The 26,093-nt window shown below is 32.1% G+C and overlaps 3 protein-coding genes across 8 annotated transcripts in view; 1 reads left to right on the top strand and 2 right to left on the bottom strand.

Moving 5' to 3' along the window:
• Nucleotides 1–3,762: 3,762 nt before the first annotated feature.
• Nucleotides 3,763–5,188, bottom strand: LOC143202592 (SREBP regulating gene protein). Its single transcript, XM_076414214.1, has 4 exons — nt 4,986–5,188; nt 4,781–4,931; nt 4,573–4,724; nt 3,763–4,518 (listed from the first exon to the last, which is right to left on the bottom strand). Exons 1-4 carry the CDS (start codon nt 5,085–5,087, stop codon nt 4,312–4,314), a joined length of 612 nt encoding a protein of 203 aa, XP_076270329.1. The 5' UTR covers nt 5,088–5,188; the 3' UTR covers nt 3,763–4,311.
• Nucleotides 5,189–5,443: 255 nt separating this feature from the next.
• LOC143202547 (double-stranded RNA-specific editase Adar) lies at nt 5,444–16,658 on the top strand. Of its 6 annotated transcripts, none has more exons than XM_076414191.1 (10): nt 5,454–5,622; nt 5,741–5,802; nt 5,971–5,996; nt 7,186–7,254; nt 12,250–12,300; nt 12,351–12,534; nt 12,743–12,940; nt 13,275–13,492; nt 13,549–13,780; nt 16,368–16,658. In XM_076414191.1, the coding sequence occupies exons 3-10, from the start codon at nt 5,994–5,996 to the stop codon at nt 16,469–16,471; spliced, it is 1,059 nt and encodes a 352-aa protein (XP_076270306.1). In that variant the 5' UTR covers nt 5,454–5,622; nt 5,741–5,802; nt 5,971–5,993; the 3' UTR covers nt 16,472–16,658. The 6 variants fall into 6 exon arrangements, with proteins under 6 accessions (XP_076270274.1, XP_076270282.1, XP_076270268.1 ...); XM_076414173.1 differs by having other exon boundaries at nt 5,455–5,622; nt 12,731–12,940; XM_076414182.1 differs by having other exon boundaries at nt 5,561–5,622; nt 12,360–12,534; nt 12,731–12,940.
• An 89-nt stretch (nt 16,659–16,747) lies between these two features.
• The window catches only part of LOC143202462 (uncharacterized), a 126,642-nt gene continuing 117,296 nt past the window's right edge, over nt 16,748–26,093 (bottom strand). Inside the window, exons 9-11 of the mRNA XM_076414023.1 lie at nt 17,722–17,917; nt 17,464–17,666; nt 16,748–16,881 (exon numbers count right to left, since the gene is read on the bottom strand). Of these exons, the coding sequence (XP_076270138.1) occupies nt 16,779–16,881; nt 17,464–17,666; nt 17,722–17,917 (502 nt within the window). The 3' untranslated portion in view covers nt 16,748–16,778. The remainder of the gene's footprint in view (nt 16,882–17,463; nt 17,667–17,721; nt 17,918–26,093) is intronic.

Genomic DNA, 26,093 nt, shown 5'->3' with positions numbered 1-26,093 from the left:
TACAATAAAATGTCTGTCAGTGAGATACGATTTTAATAGCTGATAGTCCGGATGAGGGAGAAGTTTCTTTAGTTTAACCTGCAAGCCCGTATGCCATACTTTGTCAAAAGCCTGGGATATGTCTAGGAAAGCAGCCGAACAATATCTTTTGGCATTTAGGTCAGTGTTTATTTGGTTTACAAGTCTATGCACTTGTTCTATAGTCCCATGCTTATTGCGAAAGCCAAACTGATGTTCTGGAATAATTTTTCTTTTTTCTATTATATAGTTTAATTTTTTTATGTATAATTTCTCGAAAACTTTCGAGATTATTGGTAATAAACTTATAGGTCGGTAGGAGGTCACATCTTCTGGTATTTTTCCTGGTTTAAGTATCATTAATATTTTAGCTACTTTCCAGATACTAGGGAAATAATTAATTCGTAGCATAGCATTAAATATATATGTTAATAGTTTTATAGCCTTTTCTGATAGTTCTTTTAAAATTTTGCCAGTAATTAAGTCATAACCAGGAGCTTTTTTAATATTAATCTCTCTCATTATTGTATGTTTAACATTTTTGACCGTTAATTTCTCGTGCGGTAAATCCATTTGAAATGGCGAATCTAGAAAGCTAGTAACTTTATTTTCGTCATCTTTATGTAGCTGAGACTGGAAAGGTTTAAAAACATTTTTTAAGTGTTTTGAGAAAATGTCGGCCTTCTCTTTATTGCTTCTCGCCCAATTATTTTCGCTTGTTTTAATAGGTGGGTTATGCTGCTGGGATCTCCTAAGCTTTTTTGTTGCTTTCCACAACGAATAGTCTGTAGCCTCAGTTGATGTCAAGTTTTCTAGGTATTCTTGAATGCCTTGGTTTTGTTCAATTTGAATTAGATCTCTCAGCTCTTTTATGGCTCTATTAAATTTTCTTTTATTCTCTTCAGTCCTTTGCTGTTGCCAATTTCGTCGTAACTTTCTTTTTTCTGCTATCTTTTTCTGTATTGTACATGATATATGTGTATTTTTTCTTGGAAATGTTTCAATGTTGGGAGTCGCGGAATATGCTGCCTCCTGTATATTTTTTGTAAGATTTATTGCTGCTATTTCTATATCCATTTCAGTTTGTAACGGTAAGTTTAGAGAGATATTTTGGTCTAAGTTTTCTCTAAATGAGGGCCAGTTAGTTCTATTATTGCACAGAGAAGGGGGTTTATCTTTGATGGTAATTTTTGAAGAAATTGTTACTATTATTGGTGAATGATCAGAAGACAGGTCGAAACATGATTCTGCCTGACACTTTTTTGGATCAATATTTTTTGTAATACAGAAATCTATTGTATCTGGTTTTTTATTTCTGTCTGAAGGCCAATATGTTGGTTCACCAGTAGAGATATGTTGTAAGTTATCTTTCCTTATGGCTTTGAGCAGTTCTCTACCTTTTGAGGTTATTATTCTTGAGCCCCACATTAAATGTTTTGCATTATAATCTCCTCCTGCTATAAATCTATTACCTAGCGTACTGAAGAATTCTTGAAATTGTTCTGCCTTGTTGTTATGTTTGGGTGGGCAATAAATCGCAGAAATTGTTAATGGTCCATGGGCTTCCTCTATGGTTATACTGGTGGCTTGCAGGTAGTCTTTGCGGAATTTTTCTTTTTCGAAATGCTTTATATCATCTCGAATTATTATGGCTGTACCTCCATGTGCTTTATCATCAGGGTGATTTGTATGATAAATCTTATATTTAGGAACTTTCAGATAATTCTTGTCCGTAAAGTGTGTTTCGGAAACCATCATAATGTCAATATTTTGTTCATTTACGAACATTTTTAGTTCCCTGGCGTGTTGTTGAAGCCCATTGGCATTCCAGACGGCGATTTTGTAGCTATTGGTTTCAGGCATTAGGCAAGTTTGCTTACGACGGTTGTGAGTAGACCAAGCATCGTACTCATTTGATCCATTAGTTTGGCCATCATATTTTCTAATCTTGAGATGTTGCTAGTTTCAGTAGGTTGAGATATTGTCTCTCGTTTTTGTGCTGAACCATTTTCAACTATTTGGGCATAAGTTATGTCTGGTTGACTTGTTCTGGTGGGTAGTGGTAGATTAGTAGTAGTGGATTGTTTTTGTTGATGCCTTTTTTCCCTTAAGGCAGGATAGAGTTTCTGCTGTAGTTGCTTGTGAACTGCGCAACCCTTGTAGTTCGCTGGATGATTTCCGTTACAGTTAACACATTTCACTTTTTCATCGCGAACTTTACGAGTACAATCTCCTGTCTTATGTTCTCCTGCACATTTTACGCATCTATATGATTTGCGACAGTAAGTCTTTGTGTGCCCGTGCGCTTGACATCTTGTGCATTGTGGTATAATTCTTTTTATATGTGGTGGTTCGCATTTAATAATATTATTTTCCAATTTGGTGATTTCATACACCGCCTTATTATTTCCATTAGGTTTTATGTCTATATAAAACATAGGCAGAGGTTTTTTTGTCGTGTGATGTCGTATATTGTGAATATTTACGACCTCGTGGCCTTTTTCAGCTAGTGCTACCTTGATGGTGTTAAAGTCCGTCCCGTGATGTAATCCTTTTAATACGAATTTAAATGTTCTCTCGGATTTTGGCCTGAATGTATGGTATTGGGTGTTTCTTTCATCTAATTCTTTTATAAGAACTTTAAAGTGATCCGCTTCGAACAATTGGATTTTAATTGTTTCATAGCTCACTGTTTTAATTGTGTAGTTCGTAGTAATGGTTTTCAATAAGTCATGGATGTTTTTTATTATTCCTACCTTATAGACTGTTATTGGTGGTGGTTTGGGAACAACTTTTTCAGGGCTTGTTTGTATGTTCTCTTCAATTTCTTCCGACAGGTTGCTAAAACTGTTTTTTGTCTCTATCGGTTTCTGCAACCAATAGTCACTGATTCTTGTTTGTTTCCTCGCGATTTCTTCTTCTGGACTTCTCAATCGTTTTTTATTAATGACTGTAGTCCATTCTGATGGTGGAGTTTGCGTTATTGCTGTTTGTTCTAATCTTATATCAAAGTGTGCAGGTGATTTGGTTGAATCGCTGTGGTTTGCCATTTTTTAATATTTTAATATTTTATTTTATTTACTTCCAGATGATAAAAAAAATAAAATAAATACATTGTTTATTTCACGCACTTCATTTTTCACTTACGTTATTTTAGCACTCGTTTTTTACTATAAATACTATAAATGAATTTCAAAAGGACTGTTGTATAATAAATACCTGTGTATATCCAAGTGATGTAAAAATGTTGAAAACTCTATTGGAAACAACCATTTGCTCAGCATTTGTTGCCTGAGTTCGCTGTGAATAATTATTTTTCAAAAGAGAAAAAAACCGATACTACAAAATCAATTCATGTCAACTTGAAGGCGAAAAGTCCTTATACAGTTTTGATAATCCTTCATTAATTTGTTTTAATAATACAGCTTATAAAAATAAGATCTTTTTTATTACATCAAATTTTATAAGCATTTTTAGAAAAATGAAACTATTAAATTAAGAATTCTAAGCTCCTATTTTAAGTAAAATTTGTGTATTATTATAGATATATCAGTAAAAATAACAAGTTTTTAACATCAGAGCCACTGAGACCTATTTATTTTATAATAACCATTTCTTAGTTTATTGATATACTCTCGCAGAAAACTACCTACAGTCATAAGATGATGTAAGTTTAGCGTTTACGGGATCTCAGACTTTTAGGTTGATAAAAAAAAAATGAAAAGGTACAAAATAATGGTAATACCATCAATTGAATTAATTTTATTTGGAAATTGAAGTTATTGTACTTACATTAAGTAGTATCACAACTAAATATAACTGTATTTAGTAAAATCTTAATAAGATGATATGAATTTTATTAGTACAAGCTTCTATATGCCACCGTAAGATTAATTATTGAAATTAGTCATTATATTTTTAGTTAGATTGCAATTATAAAATATAGATATCAGCAAAATTGAGTCTTAGTTGAAAATATATTGATTGCATTATTCGTTTTTTGTTCATTGCATTTTGTGAGAAATATTTAGTATGGAATCTAATTTCATCTATACAAAATAACTCAGTAATTCGAAATTATTATTCTTGACTTTATCCTATAAATGTACACATTTGCTGATTATTTTTCAAGTAATATGTATATTTATAGGTAGTTTTAAGTGGATCTTTTGATTTCCTTATCAAAGTTCTATTATAATATTATCAATAATAAATAATATTTTTAACATACATATAAATAAAAAATCCCAAAGGTGTCGATTTATTAACAGCATATGATAAAATAATCAAAATCTACACCTCCTCTATAATATTTGTACCAGGTGCTAATTCTCCAAAGCAATGTTTTGCCTTAGGATCTTTGTAAGAATTTTCATGTTGAACACTTTGGGAGTTTGTTCGGCACTTTGCTAAACAGAGTTCAAAATGATCTGTTACAGATGCAAATAAAACATTATTTTCTTCGGTTGCTTTTTTCAAAATTAGCTCCAATATATCTTTCTATAAATGATAAATATCAGATATGCTTTTACGCCTGTTTATCTTAATTTGTACCTTATCTGGATGCAAACAACAGGAAATACAGTATTCATAAATAGCACAGCATTGATTTGAGTTACAGGTGTCACAACTGTATTGGTAGGCCATTTGAGACTCAACATTACAACAACCACTGGTTAAAATTTCTGTTCTAGGACATACATAACCTAAAACAAAATTTCATAAACACTGTAACAAGCAGATTAAAGGTTGCCCAAAATACCTCTATCATCAACTATAAGGGCTTTTCCCTGAACTGAGTTCCTGCAAGTGCCATCAATATCATTTGTTGTATTATGTTGTTGCAAAGTTCTCCATATAAAGGGTTGTGTTCTTTTAATAGGTACCACATCGTCATTATTAATATAATCGGACTAGTAAAAAATATATAGATAAGTATATTATTATTACAGGTAGCAAAATGTTACCTTGCCAATATAACTAAATATACAATAACACAAAGATATTGTTAAAATTAATCCCAAAATTATCTTACGTCTTACAAATCTAATAAAAGCGGCATACCACATTTTATGACTTTACGAAAATACATTATTACCATTAATAAACAGTAATATGAACATACTTAAATATGTGTGTCAACATAACTAAGTATTCTAGGTTATATTGCTTGACAATTCTATTTTCTATGAAAACAATGAAGTGTGTTAATAATTTAAGTCATATATAAAATTTCATACGAATACTAGCATTACATATAGAAATAAAACAGATTACTAATTTAAATTTGAATGTAATAACGCATTCACTATTTGCATAGACAACACAGCATTTGTATTAATTTCTAAATCATATATAATAAATTTTGAAAAATATGCACCTCTTTAATATAGCGCCATCTAGGGAGAAATTATTTATAGCTTATTTCCGTTTCCTGGACTGTCATTGCGTTGCGCGTTGTTGCGTATCTTTTTCCGTGTTACGCGTTTAGTTTTTTGGAGTTTGCACGGTGTAGTTTAATACAATTTTATCCAAATTAAATAATTTCCTTGAAATTATTGTTATCAGTTATAAAAATGTCTTATAATCAAAGAAGATCATTTAGTAAGTATTATTGTTCTTACTACTGTCATTCTTTTATATCTAATCCATACTGGGGTAGTGTAAAATGGCGTTAATATTATCATCGACGTTAGGTTTAATTATATATTTTGTTCAATAGATTTACCGCCACAAGGTCCAGTTGGCCAACGGCGACAGGGTGGAAGTTTCTATGGTGGACAGGTAAGTGATAATTATTTTCCGGGTTTTTTACTTTATAAAATGGCGGTATAAATTCTCTTTTCGTACAGTTAAATGTTGACGATATAAAAGTACTAAAGAGGCATATATTTTAATTCCATGCAAGATATAAACCTTGCAGTTTTAACTAATTGTAGTTTTAATATTTAGGTGCTGTGAAGCTATACTGAGCCATGGTAGTTGCACATATATAGGCAGTTTTGATATGTTCAAATGAAAGATGTCCGTGTTTAACACATACGAATAACAATATGAAATTCACCTATTTAAACTGATGGCTATTATTACCAATTTATTTTAGAATTAATTGGTCATAATGTTAAATATGAGTTGATGTGTTAAAACGCGATGTTTTTCTTTGAGCATTAATAGGTATCTTGACTGCATATTTTGTATGGGGCTGTTGTTTTGAATGTCTTTTATCACAAAAGCATCAAAAAGCAGCAATATATATTTACTAGTTTTACTTCAAGTAAACGTCTTACACATTCTCATTGGTTTTCTTGGAGTTTGGCCAGTATTTTTAATGGTTTATACCACCTTGGCATTTGAAAAATGTTGAAAAAGAATGAGGGTGTTGTTGGGGGTGTTTTTTCTTGATAGCTACTCAATGGCTCGTGATTTCGCAAGTGATTTTTGATTCCTTAGTATATGTGTGAGTATACAAAAATACTTATGTTAAATCCAAATCATTCAAATTTTTGTTGCTATTCTAATAAAATCTTTCGATATATCCTCATTTTAGAAGAAAACAAAATTGAAGCACATTATCACTTAACTTGTTCACGTGGTACCATTTGCTAATTGCTTAACATCAGCTTAATGGTTAGCAATGGAAACATTTGTTACTTAAAAAAGTACTCATGTGAAGTAGTTATTATTACAACAGTACAAATGTGAAGGGATGACTTTTATTAATTTTATGAGGGAAAAATAAAGAGAATGGTTGAGATCGTGTGGTAGATAACTTAATTTTAGATAATTTTAAGTTGGCAAGTGGCAGTGTAAAATTAAATTTAGTATTTTAGTGTTCCTGGTTTAATAAAAAATTATTCCATTTAAAAAATACAAATCATTTAAGCCAATAAAAAAATTCAAGATGGTATAACCCCTTAAGAAAGCAAATTAGGGTCAAGATATAGAGCGGAGTTGATATCTTTAACTGTATGATGTGTACAAAGATAACAAAATGTATGATCCTAATGCTTTTTTCTGGGCTGTTCATGGACATGAACCTTTTAATTAATATTTGGCGGAAATAACATTTTGTTATTAGCATGTCTCGGTTAAAGATGCACCTATATGGGTGTCTCAAACCTTTAAGGGTTTAGAATCTAATAAAAGAATTTAACCCTGCTCGTATAGCTTGCAAACAATCGGCAGAACTCCCCGAATCCTTATCGAAGTCATGGAGGACCCAACTACAGAATGCAGGTATTTATAAACAATTTATTATATTTATTTATTAATGCGTTTTAAGTACCACATGGAGCAGTACTGGTGTTTTTATTATCAGACGCTGGTTTTACAACCTGTGGAAAATTAAAATTGAATAAAGATAAGGTTTTAGTTTATTTCGATTTCTAAGACTGTACTGTCATTCTGAACATAATAATTACTAGACTAGGACTGTTAAGAAATATTCCACGTTTTTAACGTTTAATATAAGATATAACCTCTTTTTTTACTCTGTGATTCCACAATCTGCCCTATAGGCAATAAGTATTTCTTATGTCTATATTATATTTACATGGCATGCAGAAAATCACTTCATTAAGCGATCTTCTGTATAAAATATTATCTTAATTAATTAGTCTTATTCTAAAGTCTACATATGTCCAGTAATCAGATCAGGTGGTATTAAACCTTTTAGTCTACGCACTTCACTATCACGTCGCATATTTAGCTGACTAGCGAGTACATTGGGATGCACCGACACTCTTTCGAAGTACTTCACACAAACACGTTGAATTACACTCGTTATAGGTTCTAGAGGGATATCGCGTTGTATCACTTTATTTGAAATATAGTACGGAGCATCAACAATGGCACCCAACACTTTATTTTGGAATCGTTGAATGATGGATATATTAGATTTGCTAGCGGTACCCCATAGTTGGATTTCATATGATCAAATAGGCTTGAGTATAGACTCATACAGCAACACCTTGTTATTTAATGATAACTTGGATTTGCGCCCGATGAACCAACACATTTGATATAATTTCAGTCGACGTTGTTTTCGTTTAGAGGGAATGTGCTTCTTCCAGGTAGGTTAGATATTTAACTTGCTCTGCTTGGGGGAGTTGACGATGATTGATATTCACTGGTGGACATGTTCTTCTACGCTGGGTAAACGTTACATGGGTGGATTTTGTTTCATTGACTTTAATGCGCCATGTCTTCAACCATAATATTTGATCCAGGTGGGTTTGTAGGTTTATTGATGCTATGACTTCATGGGATGCCAAGATTGCTGTGTCGTCTGCGTATGTTGCCACAGTAGTTATTTTTGTGGTTGGCAGATCGGCCGTATACAGAAGATACAGTACTGGACTCAGTACACTACCTTGTAGAACTCTTGAATATATGGGATTTAATTCGGTATGTTCATCGTCTTGATTTACAATAAAATGTCTATCAGTGTGATACGATTTTAGTAACTGATAGTCCGGATGAGGAAAAAGTTTCTTTAGTTTAACCTGCAAGCTCGTATGCCATATTTTGTCAAAAGCCTGAGATATATCTAGAAAAGCAGCCGCACAATATCCTTTGACATTTAGGTCAGTATTTATTTTGTTTACAAGTCTGTGCACTTTTTCTATAGTCCCATGCTTATTGCGAAACCCAAACTGATGTTCTGGAATAATTTTTCTTTTTTCTATTATATAGTTTAGCTTCTTGATGTATAGTTCCTCGAAAACTTTCGAGATTGTCGGTTATAAACTTATAGGCCGGTAGGAGGTCACATCTTCTGATATTTTTCATGGTTTAAGAATCATTAGTATTTTAGCTACTTTCCAGATGCTAGGGAAGTAATTAATTCGTAGCATAGCATTAAATATAAATATTTATAGTTTCATACCCTTTTCTGATAGTTCCTTTAAAATTTTACCAGTAATTAAGTCATAACCAGGAGCTTTTTTAATATTAATTTCTCTCATTATTATTTGTTTAACTTTTTTGATCGTTAATTTCTCGTGCGGTAAGTCCATTTGAAATGACGAAACTAGCTTTCTAGTAATTTTATTTTCATCATCTTTATGTAGCTGGAATTGGAAAGGTTTAAAAACATTTTTTAACTGTTTTGAGTAAATGTCGGCCTTCTCTTTAATGCTTCGAGGCCAATTATTTTGGCTTGTTTTAATAGATGGTTTATGCTGCTGGCGTCTCTTGAGCTTTCTTGTTGCTTTCCACAACGAATAGTATGTAGCCTCAGTTGGTATCAAATTCTCTAGGTATTCTTGAATGTCTTTGTTTTGTTCATTTTGAATTAGTTCTTTCAGCTCTTTTATTGCCCTACATTTATTTTATTCTCTTCAGTCCTTTGCTGTTGCCAATTCCGTCGTAACTTTCTTTTTTCTGCTATTTTTTTCTGCATTGTACATGATATGTGTATTTTTTCTTGGAAATGTTTCAGTCTAAGTTTTCTCTAAATGAGGATAAGTTAGTTCTATTATTACACAGAGGAGGGGGTTTATCTTTGATGGTAATTTTTGAAAAAAGTTTTACTATTATTGGTGGATGGTCAGAAGACAGGTCAAAACATGATTCTGCATGACACTTTTTTGTATCAATATTTTTTGTAATACAGAAATCTATAGTATCTGGCTTTTTATTTCTGTCTGAAGGCCAATATGTTGGTTCACTAGTAGAGATATGTTGTAAATTATCTGTTTATTGCTTTTACTAGTTCCCTACCTTTTAAGGTTATTATTCTTGAAACCCACATTAAATGTTTTGCATTGTAATCTCCTCCGGCTATAAATCTATTACCTAGAATACCGAAGAATTCTTGAAAGTGTTCTGCCTTTTTATTATGTTCGGGTGGGCAATAAATCGCAGACATTGTTAATGGTCCATGGACTTTCTCTATGGTTATACTGGTGGCTTGCAGGTAGTCTTTGCGGAATTTTTCTTTTTCGAAATGCTTTATATCATCTCGAATGATTATGGCTGTACCTCCATGTGCTTTATCATCAGGGTGATTTTTATGACAAAGTTTATATTTGGGAATTTTCAAATGTTTGTCCGTAAAATGTGTTTGTTGTTGGAGCCCATTGGCATTCCAGACGGCGATTTTGTAGCTAATGGTTTCAGGCATTAGGCAAGTTTGCTGACGACGGTTGTGAGTAGACCAAGCATCGTACTCATTTGATCCATTAGTTTGGCCATGTTTTCTAATCTAGAAATGTTGCTGCTAGTTTCAGTAGGTTGGGATGTGGTTTCTCGATTTTGTGCTGAACCAATTTCAACCATTTGGGCATAAGTTATGTCTGGTTGACTTGGTCTGGTGGGTGGACTGGTAGGTGTGGATTGTTTTTGTTGCTGTTGATGGCTTTTTTCTCTTAAGACAGGATAGAGCTTCTGCTATAGTTGCTTGTGAACTGCGCAACCCTTGTAGTTCCTTGGATGATTTCCGTTACAGTTAGCACATTTCACTTTTTCATCGCGAACTTTACGAGTACAATCTCCTGTTTTATGTTCTCCTGCACATTTTACGCATCTATATGATATGCGACAGTAAGTCTTTGTGTACCCGTGCGCTTGACACCTCTTGCATTGTATTATAATTCTTTTTCGTATGTGGTGGTTCGTGTTTAATAATATTTTTTTTCAATTCGGTGATTTCATACACCGCCTTATTATTTCCATTAGGTTTTAAATCAATATAGAGCATAGGCAGAGGTTTTTTTGTCGTGCGATGTCGTATATTGTGAACATTTACGACCTCGTGGCCTTTTTCAGCTAGGGCTACCTTGATGGTGTTAAAGTCCGTCCCGTGATGTAATCCTTTTAACACGAATTTAAATGTTCTCCCGGATTTTGGCCTGAATGTATGGTCTTGTAAAAGAATTAGATGAAAGAAACACCAAATAACACCCGCAAGAAACACTCCGCTTCGAACAATTGGATTTTTATTGTTTCATAGCTCACTGTCTTAATTGTGTAGTTCGTAGTAATGGTTTTCAATAGGTCATGGATATGTTTCATTATTCCTACCTTATAGACTGTTATTGGTGGTGGTTTGGGAACAACTTTTTCAGGGCTTGGTTATATATTCTTTTCAGTTTCCTCCGACAGGTTGCTAAAGCTGTTTTTTGTCTCTATTGGTTTCTGTAACCAATAGTCACTGATTCTTGTTTGTTTCCTCGCGATTTTTTCTTCTGGGCTTCTCAATCGTTTTTTTGTTAATGACTGTAGTCCATTCTGATGGTGGAGTTTGCGTTATTGCTGATTGTTCTAATCTTATATCAAAGTGTGCAGATGATTTGGTTGAATCGCTGTGGTTTGCCATTTTTAGATTTTTAATATTTTATTTTATTTATTTCCAGAGGATAAAAAAATAAAATAAATACATTGTTTAATTCACGCACTTAATTTTTCACTTACGTATTATTTTTTGCATTAGTTTTTAACCAAAAATACTATAAATGAATTTCAAAAGGACTGTTGTAAAATAAGGGGAAATAATTTTAAAACACTAATAAAAATGAAATGCAGTCTTTTTGTCTGGTCACGTAAACCACGTATTCACTTTTATAACTTCTCTTTAAATTATTTTTATTCACTAAGATACAAGTACAGTTCAGCTCCTTAAAGAAAATAAACATATTTCAATTTAGGAGGCAAGAGTTTAAAGGGCTTTAGTAATTTTTTGTTACGTCCAGTTAGATTTGGACTTATACGGTAAGGTGGTCAAGCAAATAAGGGCGATATTCGTTTAGTTTACCATTAAAACCATTTTCATGTGTTTTATGAAGGTTGGGGGCTATTAGATTAGGGTTATTGAGTGATATTTTGATGTGGATTAAGCCATATTCAACATCATAATCACACATTTTATGAGACATTGATGATTGATGAAAACTAAAGGTAATTGTGAGAAGCTAAATTTGGCTAAATTTAATGTGTATGGCAGATGCGATGTATTAATATTTTTAACAATCCTGGGTGTTCATTGCTTTTCAATTCAAATTTGCACTTCTAAAACATCTAAACTCGTACACGAAATAAGTTTGACTAGACATTGGGAAGTTATGTTATATGTCAATAAAATTATATTTAATGTTGGGTAATTATTTGCCACCATAGTTAAAAAAACTTGGATTATTTTTTGAGGTATCTAGCACATGAATAAGATCTTAGTACTGATACTTCTAACATGATCATTGAATATAATTAATTATTTATGATTAAATGTTTCAGCAAAACAACCCCGTAGGTAACCAAAGTTATCAGAATTACTCTTCACAACAGGTAACTATAATCGATAATTACTTTGATACATTTTTAATTACATTATTCAGCCTATAAAGCAAGAAGCCCCCCCTTCAAAACCGCCAGTTCCGCAGCAAATAAATCCAGCACCTCCACAACCCAAACCAGTACCACCTCAAACAGTGCCTGCACCAAGCAATCCACCAGAAGAAGTAAATGTTGATATGACCGACACCAGTACTGAAGAGACAAAGAAGAAATTCTGGTTTAAAGGTAAATGTATATATATTCTGTACTGAAATTCATTAGTTTTATTTCTTGTTATGATGACAAATCACTGCGCAAATTTGAAGCATGGTTTCAATATTAATTATTTAAATTTTTCTTAATCATGCAATGTGAATGTATTTTCTGATTGCGGTAACTAATATTTGTTTGTTGGCCTCATTTGTTAATATGTTATAATTAGGTGTATCTTTAGGAAAAATCACAAAAGCTGAGAAAGTTCGCCGAAGAAATGCCAGATTAAGTAGACTTTTACAGCCTAAAAATGCGGTAATGATCCTGAACGAGCTCGTAAAAGGATGTCAATATCTAATGGAAGAAGCTGCTGGTAAAGCTGACGGTAATCAGTTTAGGGCGACCGTTCAGTTTGATGGAAATGAATTTATTGGAACTGGTAAGCATTTTATTATTTGATTATTTTCATATTTCGATGGATTTCCACATAGAAGTCAGCTAGACAAGAATCTTATTTCTGTGGAGCGTTACGATTGTGGAAAATTGAAGTTTGATATGGCCTGTTTTCTGGACCGTTTTGGTTTAGCGGCAGTACCCATGTTTTTACTGTGCTCTGGAGAGTCGGTTTAATTTGGTTCATAAATTACACCATAGTATTGGAGCTTACAGCAATTATATATTGATTTTTGTACTTTATTAGACGTTTGAAAATGTAATCTACGTTTTTTAACGTTTTATGAGTAAATACATATAAAATTGATATTTTCTTACAGGCCGAACAAAAAATGCCGCTAAAAATGTTGCAGCTGAAATTGCTTTGAAATATTTGATAAAGACCAAGCAATTCAGGGTGAAAAAAGAAGAGAATGGTGATGAAAAAATGGAAATTCAGGAAGATGGCAATCAAGTACTACCTTGGTCACATATAGCTTCTTTTGCCATGTACAAATTATTTACGTCATGGGGAGAAGATCCTGCCTTAGCCACTAAGGTGCGTTTATTTGATGTGAAAACGTATTTCAAATGTAATTCTTAATATTTTTTTAGACACCAGATCCAACGACCTCCGCGCCTAGAAGCCCATCGAGTGCACCAATTCGAACCGATCCTAAACCAGCAAAGAAAATGCCAGATAATCCAGAAAAGATGAATCCGCTTATGTTGATGAATCAAATGTTGCCAAGCGCAGAATGGGAAGATTTGGGGAAAACCGGCAATCCTCCAAACGTCATATTTCTATTCAAAGTAACGATTGATGGTCAAACATTCAACGGTTCAGGTAGGTTTAACAACTATTACTGTCATACCTAACATTGAGATGCCATATGGAGCAGTATTTATGTTCTACATTATTGAACATAGATTTTACAACCTGTGGTATATAGATTTGGTTTAAAGATTAGGTTCGGGTTTTAATAACTCCAACTGTACTGTCAAATCAAACATGTATATAACAGCTGATGCGTGTCATCAACGCCGTCGAACTTATTGCCAAATTCAGTTTATAAAAACGTCCCTCTTAAACATTTTTGTCAGTCACATAGATGTCACAGAATTTCAAATCGAAAGAAATAAATCTGTAATCTTGTTACCTACGGCACTAGTGACAGGGGTGTGCAACTGCAATGGTAAGTAGTGGGGCAAAGTTTCGCTTAGTCCGATCATTGGCGGCGCTGACAACGCGAATTTGATTGGTTAGTTTAAAATAGTTATGTAGAAACCTGTAAGGAAATACTTTGCTTTGATTGGTCTGCCATTTCTCCTGATTATTTTGTGTCGTCACATTTATTGGCCAATAGTATTTAAATAAAAATCAAATTTAAATTTTAAAATTAATTTATTAAAATAAAATCCTATACAAATATACATAAGTTTAAATAATATAAATATATATAAACAAAAAGCAAAAAAAAAACAATTATGAACTCTATTCTAGGCAATATTAAAATATCTATAATTCTTCTATAAGGCCTTCCCATATATGTTTAGTGCCATCAATTTTATGAGATCTATTAGAGTTCTAACTTATCTTGATATATTGAAGGTAAACTTTAAATCCTTCCCTGTTGATATTGCATCAACTTCATTAAACCAAAAATACAATCACACCTCATAATAACTTTTCAAATTTGGTCTTGAAAATCATTATGGATTGGACAGTTGAAACACTAAAAATTTATGTGTTTTTTAAAGATATTTAGATTTTAGAGTATTTAATCTGTGGAACTACTTAATATAGAATATAGACAAATATTGCATGTTGTCTCTTTTTCAGAAGTTTTGTTAAATAGCCTGAAATAAGACTAAAATACAATATTAGAGTCTTGTTTTCTTCAGAGCAAAGTTTTCAGGAACTGAAAATATAGACTCAACTGGTGATTTAACAACCTTAAGTGGCACTAGATCTCCTGTTAAAAGAATATAAGTTATCTAACATGTTCATCCTCTTCACAATATTTTCCGGGAGAATGATGTGAAAAAATTGAAGTGATGAGCCCTTGTAAAAATTTCTCGAACATACTAGGGGAAGGATGCTGTTTCTACCTCCATGACCTCAAATAGATCTAACAAAATTCTTTAAGCAATGGTTAAGATTTGTTAAACAAATGTAGTTATTTGTAAATTTAGACAAAATAGATTTCTTTAAGGTAATAAATCCCCTAAAAGTAGCAATTAAATTTATTGATGGCACCATAACAAATATTTTCTTAACAAGGCGATCAAATTTAAATATATAATTCCTCTACTATAAAATGATTGAACACTGATTGTTCTAAAAAGTTAAAGTATTGCAAATATTTTAGGGATATTTTACAATTAAAAGTAGTATTTATTACTACTAATTATCCAGTTATTTTTAATTGTTACCTTCTTGTAAGACTTCTTTATGTAGAGACATCACACTGACAGCATACGAACAACTTGGTAGATTAATTGAATTTTATTACCACTAACATCTTCATAAGTAGGTTTTGATTTTTTGTAAACAAACAATATATAAACAGACATGTAGTAGATAGATAATTTTATATGTACCTGATAAAACCAATGATGGATATGCATTTACCCTAATACCTGTTCGTGAAGGAAGGATAATTTTAAATTTTTCACTAAAATGTCCATGACAAACACCATGACGTTGATATATTTGCAATGTGGTTTATCCAGGTAACTTACTACTATTTACTTGATCAATCCATTTTTGGAAAAGAGCGAGATCATACTTTGGGAAACGGTGTCTAATTTCCGTAGTAGAATTTTACCCCGGTACACTACATCTTTTACTACACTGACGTATTGTCATCAATTTTTATATTATTACTCCATAATAATTAATGTAAAACAGAAAATATGCGCAACGTAAAACGAAAATTTCGTGATGTAAACAAAAACCATAACCTACAAACAAGAAACATAAAAATGGACGAACATAGAAAATGCTGATTTCACACAATTTGATCGACCAATCACATTTCATGTTAGTGGCGGCACGACGAATTTAAACTAGCCAATCATAATTTGCGATCGCAGCGCTACGGTTGATTGAACTAAACAAAACATTTCCCCAAGGTCGCCTATACCGTGAAATTTCTATTTTTTCTATGACTAGTGATTTAGACGTGCAAAATATGGTTGGTGTGTGTCAAAATAAATCATATTTTATAACGTTATTTTTGTTTCATGATTTTATTTACTTTAGTGTTTTGTTGTCAGAGTTTAAATAAACGAAAACTTAAATTTGGTGCGGCAGCGTTGCATTGTACATTTTTAATGATGTGTATTGGCTATTTTATTGGAAGGATTATATGAACATTTGTGTATAAATTTGCATGTGATGTTTACGTTTTTTTTTTCTTTTTTTTTAGGACCTAACAAGAAATCAGCTAAGAAGTACGCAGCTTTTGCGGCGTGTAATAAAATATTGAATATCAATTATCCCACAGATATTTGGGTGCCGCCATTGTCGTAAAATATATTTTTGATAACTAGACTATTTCATACAGAATGAGATCATATTTTACATTTTTTCGAGGGAGGACACATTCTATTTTATTTATGTTTAAATTTCATTTTGTTATTCATTTTATGTATTAAAGTATTATGAATGAGTGACTGATTATTTTAAACAAATATATGCAAATATATTAGGCACTCTATTACTGGTTTTATTTGTGCCCCACTGTTAATTTTCAGGAGAGTAAATTATCATGTTGGTTGACTATGGCTTACAAAAAAAACTCTACGATCTATTAGAAAAATATATTTTTTATTATATATCATAGCTGGAGTTCAGCCTGGTAAACTCTGTCAACTATATCATTAACTTCTATTTCACCGGCAACTGCTAGTAGACAGTGGTTTAGTATCTCTTCTGATATCCTAAAAAGTACCGATTATTAGTATTAGGTGAAATAATATGTATTGAAAAGCAATGCATTTACATTTTCTACATAAATAGAAGTTTATTATCATCAGGACAACGTTTGTACAAAAACAATAATGAAGAGTGGCACAAGATAGTTGACAAAACATTAAGATTAACGTTTTTCTAAAAATGTATTTAAAAAATAGTATAAGAATATATTATAGAAAGGCTGTTAGAAAATATCTAGTCTGTCATCCTGAACTACATAGAAAAGTTATTGACTAGTCGGTATCACAGTTTGTAACATTAACACAAGAATGAAGGTGTTAGTATAGACCTGCTGGAAGAGTAAATAGGGAGTTAAGAAGGTGATTCTTTTGGTAATATTAAACTTCAACTCATTTAGTTAATAGAGAGCAAGAGTCATCAGCGTAGTAACTAACACATCATGGACCTTAGTGAAAATGATATGGAAATTGCAGAGAATGAAGAAAAAAAAATTAAAATAATATGGTGGATATTTGTTGAGTGAGCGTGAGGAAGGTAGAACAGAAGGGCGTTAATACGTCTGATTAATTGGGATAGCTGTAACTTACTTGTTCATTAATAACCAAGGTTGACAACTCGTGGACTTCTTATACATAGGATTGCTTTTACAGTACCTGTAAAAATCTAATTTGTATTGAATGGCACTGACCGCTTGTTTCTTGTCTAAATGTTGCAGCTGTCTGAAACTCTTTTTTAAACGACTTATCTTAACGCATGTGTTCTGTCTGCCTTTCTGGGTTACTTTTGAAACCTGCAAGATTGAAAAGTTTAGTGTTGATATAAAGAAGTTGTTGGTGATATACGACCTTGGGGCACGGCGAACTAAAGTCAGTTTGGGTTTGTGATGACGGGCGGATCAGTATTTTGGTTGGTTCAACATCATCGGTTTGGCATATTTTTTCTATGGTTGCTTCAGTTTCTGCTTCGGGCTCTATTATGGAGTTATCATCAGTTATACAAATTAGTCGAGCATTCTTCTCTCCGGTCACTGTAATGGTTGGCCTGAAAGAAATAGTATATTATTGAAGTTGTGTTTTGTATTTTCTCTATGTTGTATTCTCAAGATATATTAGATATTACATTCCACAATCTGCCCAAGGGGCAATAAGCATTTCATGGGATTTATGCTGTATAATGACAGGTTCATATGTATAATATCCGTATGTATAATGAGATAGCTTTAATAAGTGATCTCTTGTACAAACTTATAAACTAATATTATACTTATTTTAAATACTATTCTATGTTATTCTAAAAACTATTTTATATCTGACAACTTGTGGATTTTAAGTCGAATGAATGATAGTTATCTGGGCCACACGATCGTGATCTGTGAGCTCCTTCAAACACCCGCGTGACCGTCCAAACGCTCTAAAACAAAGTCACTGGTTAAGTGGAGATGTCGCTGCATTTATTTCAGCGCAGTATGGCCTGTATGTGATATCGGTTATGTGTATCGGAATTTTACACGACTTTCGGTCAGTTAATAATACAAATATTAACAAATGTGATTATGAAGCACTGGACTAAATGCAGCGAAATTTCAACTTAAATTCGGCTTTGTTTAAACCGTTTGAGCTGACTCGAGGGTAGTGGAGTGCCGCGTGGGTGTTTGAAGGAGTTCGCAGAATACGATTGTGTGGCCCAGATAAATAAAAGTGATAGCGTGAGTCGGCAGCGCACCAACGGTAGATTATTCCACTGGTCCGCGTTACTTCCGTGGCTCGCACTTCCATTGCAACTAAGTAGGATTTGCCTTTTGGTATGTGATAGAAAATATTTTAGTATTTTAGTGAGATTACCTATAATCTATCCAAAGTTTTTTTGTACATACGTCATCAATATGTTTAATGTATTGCCTGCGCAATTTGTAAATCCGTTTTAGAATCAGACAATATTTTCCTTCTCATTTTATTCTAATTAAAAAGAGACACAATGCTGTCTGATAAGTTTAAACGTGTAACCGAACTAGCCTGCCAAAGTCGCCCATTGTCAAACGTAAGCAAAATTGTTCAAAATAACAGTGACAGATAAGAGGTTATAAACTGGTAAACGTTATTTTAATGCTTTGCTTGTTATGATAAATTTCAAATCGCTTTTTATTTCTGATTGAAAATTCCGAGGCCTAACAGATTACGTCTCTAATCAGTTACTTTGAACAGAAACGAGAGATGGAGGCTGTTGCTAGTAAAATTCGTTAGGCTTGATTAGGATAGGATAAAAAATTGAGAGGCAGGCATTTTTACTTTTAATTATTAATTTGCTGCGATTTTTTGAAGATCAGCTTGATGTTAGCTTTTCAGTGAGTACTTTTTCAAAACAAACATAATTTAATACAATTATTTCAAAGGAAATTGTTAGTTTGAAAAGTATCGAAGAAGTCTAATGGAGTTTTCGGATATTGGTTTTAAAACAATACAATATTTAAAAATATATAAGAAAATGAAGGAAGACTTATTTACTTCAATGTATGTATTTAGACAAGACATGAATATTTCAGAATAGGACCTATATACCCAATGGTTACTCATGGCAAGATGTTAATAAAAATAGTGTTATGACAACAAAAGTTGATGGAAAAAGGTAAACGTTGGAATAACAATGGATTATATATATTGTATTTCATGCTCGAAATAGGAATGAAAACAAATGATGGAATTGTGAGCAAATGTTAGATATATTGGAAATGAATAGCTTAGTTATTCACTTGAGTGAAAATGAAAATTTGATGCTGATAATACCAAAACTGAGTGATGAGAGTGGAAATAACTAAAGGTGAGTATATAATTAATTTGTAAATGTAGGAAATGTTATTGTGGAGTGTAAAAGATTTATGTACACAGGTATGTGTATAATTGTTCGGAATATACATGAGCTTTTGGTTAAAATGTACCAGGAGAGAATGAATAATAACTGTTTTGCAGATATGGCCAATGCATTAAGGATAATGCAGTGATTAAATCTAGTTTTATCGAGAAAGATGTATAGAGGTATTAACAGAACAAACGACGGATAAATACAGTGATATCAAAATGTCTTTATAAGGAAACAGTGTACCGAAGGACACAAGAACTAAGCATAAAAGGCAAATATGTTCTCTAATGAAAGTAAAATAATTACTTGGATATACAATTTTTAATTACGTGGATTAATCCTCCAGGGATACAACTACATAAAAACGCGTCTAGAACTCTAACTCTTAGGTGGTATGGTTCAACGTAAATACAATAAAAGAGTAACATAACCTACAAACTATTATAACTGTGTACTTAATGTAGTTTTAAGTCCTTCGATAATATATGTATTAGATATACTATAATATTAAAATAAATTATATTTTATAACAGTATTTTTGCTTATTTATTTTACTTAGAGTAGAACTTTGTTGTATATCAAAGCCAAACTGAACTAAAACTCGGAGTTGATACGGCAACATTGTATTACGAATCACTGACGATTCGGGACGGGACGGAATTAATACACCACTTATGGCCTTGTAACAAAAGAGAAGTTTTATTTTGATCCCTGGTAATTTATACCCACACGATACAAGTCAGAGCGCCCTCTACTAACTCTTCTTCCTCTTTTCTATGCTGGCTCTTGTATCGAGACAAGTCATATATTTAACACTCCCCTTCAATTTAAATGTACTATATAACTTAACCTAACTAAGATCGTAAGCAAAGATTACAAAAGTACATTTAAATTGCCAGAACAAAACTATTACATTGTACATACAAATTTTTCGAACTTAGAACTATTCTATTTCTACATTGGGAGAATTTTAACTTTAATTAATAATTTAATCAGATGAATCTACACAATTATGTGATAAACAAAGGTAACAGTTAATTTTCTACTTTAACAATTATCTCTTTGAACAATCATAAAAACTTTGAACAATCATAGAAATAGTCGCCAAAACACTGTCCAATTTAATATCGATTATATAGTTTGTTCTTGGGCTGCCAAACATATACATGTATTTCTTTTCGAATAAATTTCTTCCATGCCTCCGGGATGCTTTTATCAAATAGTATGAATCCATTAAAACTTCCTAGTTGATTACCATCGCAGTCTTCATAACTTGCTCCTTCAAGTCCACTTCCGCCTTACATTAGTCCATGGTCTTCTGGCATCACTGAGGTATCTTAACTAATTGGTCACCACCGCAGTCTTCTTAACTTGTTCCTTCAAGTCCACTTCTGCCTTACATTAGCCCATGGTCTTCTGGTATCACTGAGATATCATAACTAATTGGTCACTACTATTTCCATTTTCTGCTTTTAATATTGTACTCAATTTTTGTTTTCTCCAGTTTTCTAACTTTATCACCTTCACTTATTACCTTCAACTCAAATCATTCACTAACATTATTCTGCTTTATGAGCTTTCTTCTGTTCTTTATCTCTATATTTCAAATCAATTATTAATGGGTGTTTACTTTTGTTTTTTCTTTTCTTTTAACATTCTTCACAGTTCCCTTTGTTTCATTCTTCTTGTCATCTAGCCCAGAATCATTATTATCAAATCCTAATATGTTTGTCATTTCCATTACTATCACAATCATTGTCATTCCATTTCCAACTCGAAATCAGAATCTTTTTAATAAAACCCAGAACTGTCTAAGTGCTGTTCGTCTTTATCATATCTTGAATATTTCTGCTTTGGGCTTTCTTCTTCATCTTCGGATAAAGCTTCAGCTATTGGTGTCTTTTCTGTTGAAATAAGGAGACAATAGGTGACATATATCTCATGGTCGTCTAATTTCCTTTCTCTTGCAAAATTATCTGCATCGGTTTACTAACAGATTCTTCTTTGGAATTTTATCTGCTCACCTTATATTGGTCTCTCTATATATTTTCTAAACTGTATATCTTTAATTATTTCTTCACTATTATCCATATTGAAGTTTACTTTCATTGGCTTACCAAATTGGTTTGTTTAGATGTGATTTGGTAACTAACGAAACTTATATGCCTTTTAATCTTCTATATAGTATCCTAGAATTCCTCAAGCAGTTAAATTATATGTTTTTGATGAATCTTTAATCTCTACTATCTTCTCTCTTTCCATTCCAATAAACTATTCTTCTTCATAAAGACTTTCCATTAAATTCACTATTTATTCTTACTGTCCTTTTAATAATGAGCCATTAATGAATATAAAGAGATGAACATTATCTCATTTCGTGTTCCAACCTTTAGGTGAATTTCTCAATCCATACAATGCTCAATTTAATTTATAGTTTCTCGTTTCAAAATTAAATCCTCCGATTTCCTGATATAAATATCTAGACCTATTTTTTTCATTTATAATATGATCGATCGTCAATTTGATTTTTCTTTCACTTTGGATCCAGTTGTGTTGAATTGATATTTATATCAAATTCTAATGTTTTCTAACTATATTCAAAGTAACTTTGTTCTCCATCCTTACAAATTAAAAATCCTTCTTCATTGGGTTCCATAGCTTTTCATTCTACCTGTAATTCTGTTCAACCCCTTGTTCCTAGTTTCCAATACTTCTCTGGTCCTTGCAACTTACACATGGTTGACTTTCTAAACTCCATGTTACTCGTTTACTAATGTTTCCCTGATCGTTGCAAATTATACACGTGGTTGATTCTCTAAACGTGGATTACTTCATTACTAATTACTACATTGACTACAATGTTTCCTTCTATCCTACTGATAATTCTGTTGGATTCCACGTTACTAGTTTACTAGTGCTTCACTGATCCTTGTATATTATACACGTGATTGACCTTCCAAACTTAACCACTGCACCACTATTTACTACATTGACTACAATGTTTTCTTCTATCCTACTTATAACTCAAGATCACATTTTTCTAGTTTTCTGGTGTTCCTTCTGATGGTCATTGATCTTTGAGTGCTCTAGTGCTCCGAAATTAACTTCCGTCTGTTGCATACAGCCATCTTGTTACTTCCACTTTCCTTCGTGTATATATCACTATATATATACTATACCGAACCAAACACTTTTTTCCTAATCTTCATTCCCCTGCACTCTCCGTCGTCACCCTACTACTTCTCATTTACACCGAGAATTCTGGGCCCATATCCTATTACGAATCACTGACGATTCGGGACGGGACGGAATTAATACACTACTTATGGCCTTGGAACAAAAGAGAAGCTTTATTTTGATCCCTGGTAAAATTACCAGGTAAAAATACCCACACGATACAAGTCATATATTTAACACATTGCGACGTCAATTTATATGAGGTATGTACAAAATAACTTTGCATAGACTATAATTAATTTTTGGAAGATTTATAATTTTCTTCTGGGAGCTCTGCTGCACTGCAGTGCTTATACACTAGTCGCCACTATAGTCTACCTATTATAATATAAAAAAAATAATTAAATTCAATCAAATATACGTTAGAAATCACGGAATACTTTTTCTTCTGCACTTAATATTATGCAATTCAAGTTTATTTATATTACATTGTCGTAATACCAAAAAAAAAGTTGTTGAGTGTGTTGAAACAATTAATTCTGGGAACCCGTTCAATTCTGTTTTATAAATAATTTTCGTCAGGATTACCGATTTGGAGCTTCCACTACGAACACAAGCAATGAAAGTAAACAAAACGGATTTGATGTAATAATTTTGTAATAAGTAAGTACATGAGCCTTTATTAATATTCCGTGTGGCATAATCCTCCATGTTTAATGGCGATACATTTAAGGAATAACTATTTATAACGGTGACTGGGCTTCATTTTCAGACGGTATAGCAAATTAATAATGTTACACTAATTAAATGGATTCATTGTCATTTCCAGCAAGCCTACAGGGTGAGGAGGATGATATCGTGCGTTTTGATCAATTATATTTTGCACCATAAAATATTGACACATTTAATTGAATTATCTTATTATATTGGAGATAGAGCGATATTTACTGGCGAATATAACAGATGGTTCAATTTAGAAATTGTGTGAATTGGAAGGAAATCCATAATTCATAAGACCATTTTACAGTTTTGGCGTATATGAAAAAAACAGAGCCTAAAATGTAAATTTCTGATAACCTATATCTCGGAAACTATAAGACATATATATATATATATATATATATATATATATATATATATATGTTATATATATTATCATATATATATTCAATTAGGCGAATTACTACGTAATCAGCATGCCAAATATTACTTAATATGTGAATTGGCACCAAATCCATTATTCATAAGATCATTTTACAATTTTGGTGTAAATAAAAACAGAGTCAAAATATAAAGTTTCGATAGCCTATATCTCGGAAACTATAAGAGATCATTCAATTTGGCGAATGACTACGTAATCAGCATGCTTAATATTACTTAGTATGTGAATTGGCACCAAATCCATTATTCATAAGATCATTTTACAATTTTGGTGTAAATAAAAACAGAGTCAAAATATAAAGTTTCGATAGCCTATATCTCGGAAACTATAAGAGATCATTCAATTTGGCGAATGACTACGTAATCAGCATGCTTAATATTACTTAGTATGTGAATTGGCACCAAATCCATTATTCATAAGATCATTTTACAATTTTGGTGTAAATAAAAACAGAGTCAAAATATAAAGTTTCGATAGCCTATATCTCGGAAACTATAAGAGATCATTCAATTTGGCGAATGACTACGTAATCAGCATGCTTAATATTACTTAGTATGTGAATTGGCACCAAATCCATTATTCATAAGATCATTTTACAATTTTGGTGTAAATAAAAACAGAGTCAAAATATAAAGTTTCGATAGCCTATATCTCGGAAACTATAAGAGATCATTCAATTTGGCGAATTACTACGTAATCAGCATGCCAAATATTACTTAATATGTGAATTGGCACCAAATCCATTATTCATAAGATCATTTTACAATTTTGGTGTAAATAAAAACAGAGTCAAAATATAAAGTTTCGATAGCCTATATCTCGGAAACTATAAGAGATCATTCAATTTGGCGAATGACTACGTAATCAGCAAGCTTAATATTACTTAATATGTGAATTGGCACCAAATCCATTATTCATAAGATCATTTTACAATTTTGGTGTAAATAAAAACAGAGTCAAAATATAAAGTTTCGATAGCCTATATCTCGGAAACTATAAGAGATCATTCAATTTGGCGAATTACTACGTAATCAGCATGCCAAATATTACTTAATATGTGAATTGGCACCAAATCCATTATTCATAAGATCATTTTACAATTTTGGTGTAAATAAAAACAGAGTCAAAATATAAAGTTTCGATAGCCTATATCTCGGAAACTATAAGAGATCATTCAATTTGGCGAATGACTACGTAATCAGCATGCTTAATATTACTTAGTATGTGAATTGGCACCAAATCCATTATTCATAAGATCATTTTACAATTTTGGTGTAAATAAAAACAGAGTCAAAATATAAAGTTTCGATAGCCTATATCTCGGAAACTATAAGAGATCATTCAATTTGGCGAATTACTACGTAATCAGCATGCCAAATATTACTTAATATGTGAATTGGCACCAAATCCATTATTCATAAGATCATTTTACAATTTTGGTGTAAATAAAAACAGAGTCAAAATATAAAGTTTCGATAGCCTATATCTCGGAAACTATAAGAGATCATTCAATTTGGCGAATGACTACGTAATTAGCATGCCAAATATTACTTAGTATGTGAATTGGCACCAAATCCATTATTCATAAGATCATTTTACAATTTTGGTGTAAATAAAAACAGAGTCAAAATATAAAGTTTCGATAGCCTATATCTCGGAAACTATAAGAGATCATTCAATTTGGCGAATTACTACGTAATCAGCATGCCAAATATTACTTAATATGTGAATTGGCACCAAATCCATTATTCATAAGATCATTTTACAATTTTGGTGTAAATAAAAACAGAGTCAAAATATAAAGTTTCGATAGCCTATATCTCGGAAACTATAAGAGATCATTCAATTTGGCGAATGACTACGTAATTAGCATGCCAAATATTACTTAGTATGTGAATTGGCACCAAATCCATTATTCATAAGATCATTTTACAATTTTGGTGTAAATAAAAACAGAGTCAAAATATAAAGTTTCGATAGCCTATATCTCGGAAACTATAAGAGATCATTCAATTTGGCGAATGA

The sequence above is a fragment of the Rhynchophorus ferrugineus genome, unplaced genomic scaffold, assembly GCF_030347505.1.
Source record: "Rhynchophorus ferrugineus isolate W39M unplaced genomic scaffold, kcgeb_rfMv2 rfM1, whole genome shotgun sequence".
Classification (NCBI taxonomy): domain Eukaryota; kingdom Metazoa; phylum Arthropoda; class Insecta; order Coleoptera; family Curculionidae; genus Rhynchophorus; species Rhynchophorus ferrugineus.
The sequence above is the reverse complement of the archived record's forward strand: the minus strand, read 5'-3'. Positions and strand labels throughout refer to the sequence as shown.

What these genes read in the sequence shown, in the direction of transcription:
- LOC143202592 (XM_076414214.1), bottom strand. Translation starts at nt 5,087, where the DNA reads ATGTGGTATGCCGCTTTTATTAGATTTGTAAGACGTAAGATAATTTTG. An exon ending in TATTTAGTTATATTGGCAAG is followed by an intron (nt 4,932 to 4,985) that starts GTAACATTTTGC and finishes ATTTTTTACTAG; the next exon opens with TCCGATTATATTAATAATGA. An exon ending in GTTGTTTGCATCCAGATAAG is followed by an intron (nt 4,519 to 4,572) that starts GTACAAATTAAG and finishes TATCATTTATAG; the next exon opens with AAAGATATATTGGAGCTAAT.
- LOC143202547 (XM_076414153.1), top strand. Translation starts at nt 5,595, where the DNA reads ATGTCTTATAATCAAAGAAGATCATTTA. An exon ending in GAAGTTTCTATGGTGGACAG is followed by an intron (nt 5,803 to 7,185) that starts GTAAGTGATAAT and finishes CTGCTCGTATAG; the next exon opens with CTTGCAAACAATCGGCAGAA. An exon ending in ATCCTGCCTTAGCCACTAAG is followed by an intron (nt 13,493 to 13,548) that starts GTGCGTTTATTT and finishes ATATTTTTTTAG; the next exon opens with ACACCAGATCCAACGACCTC.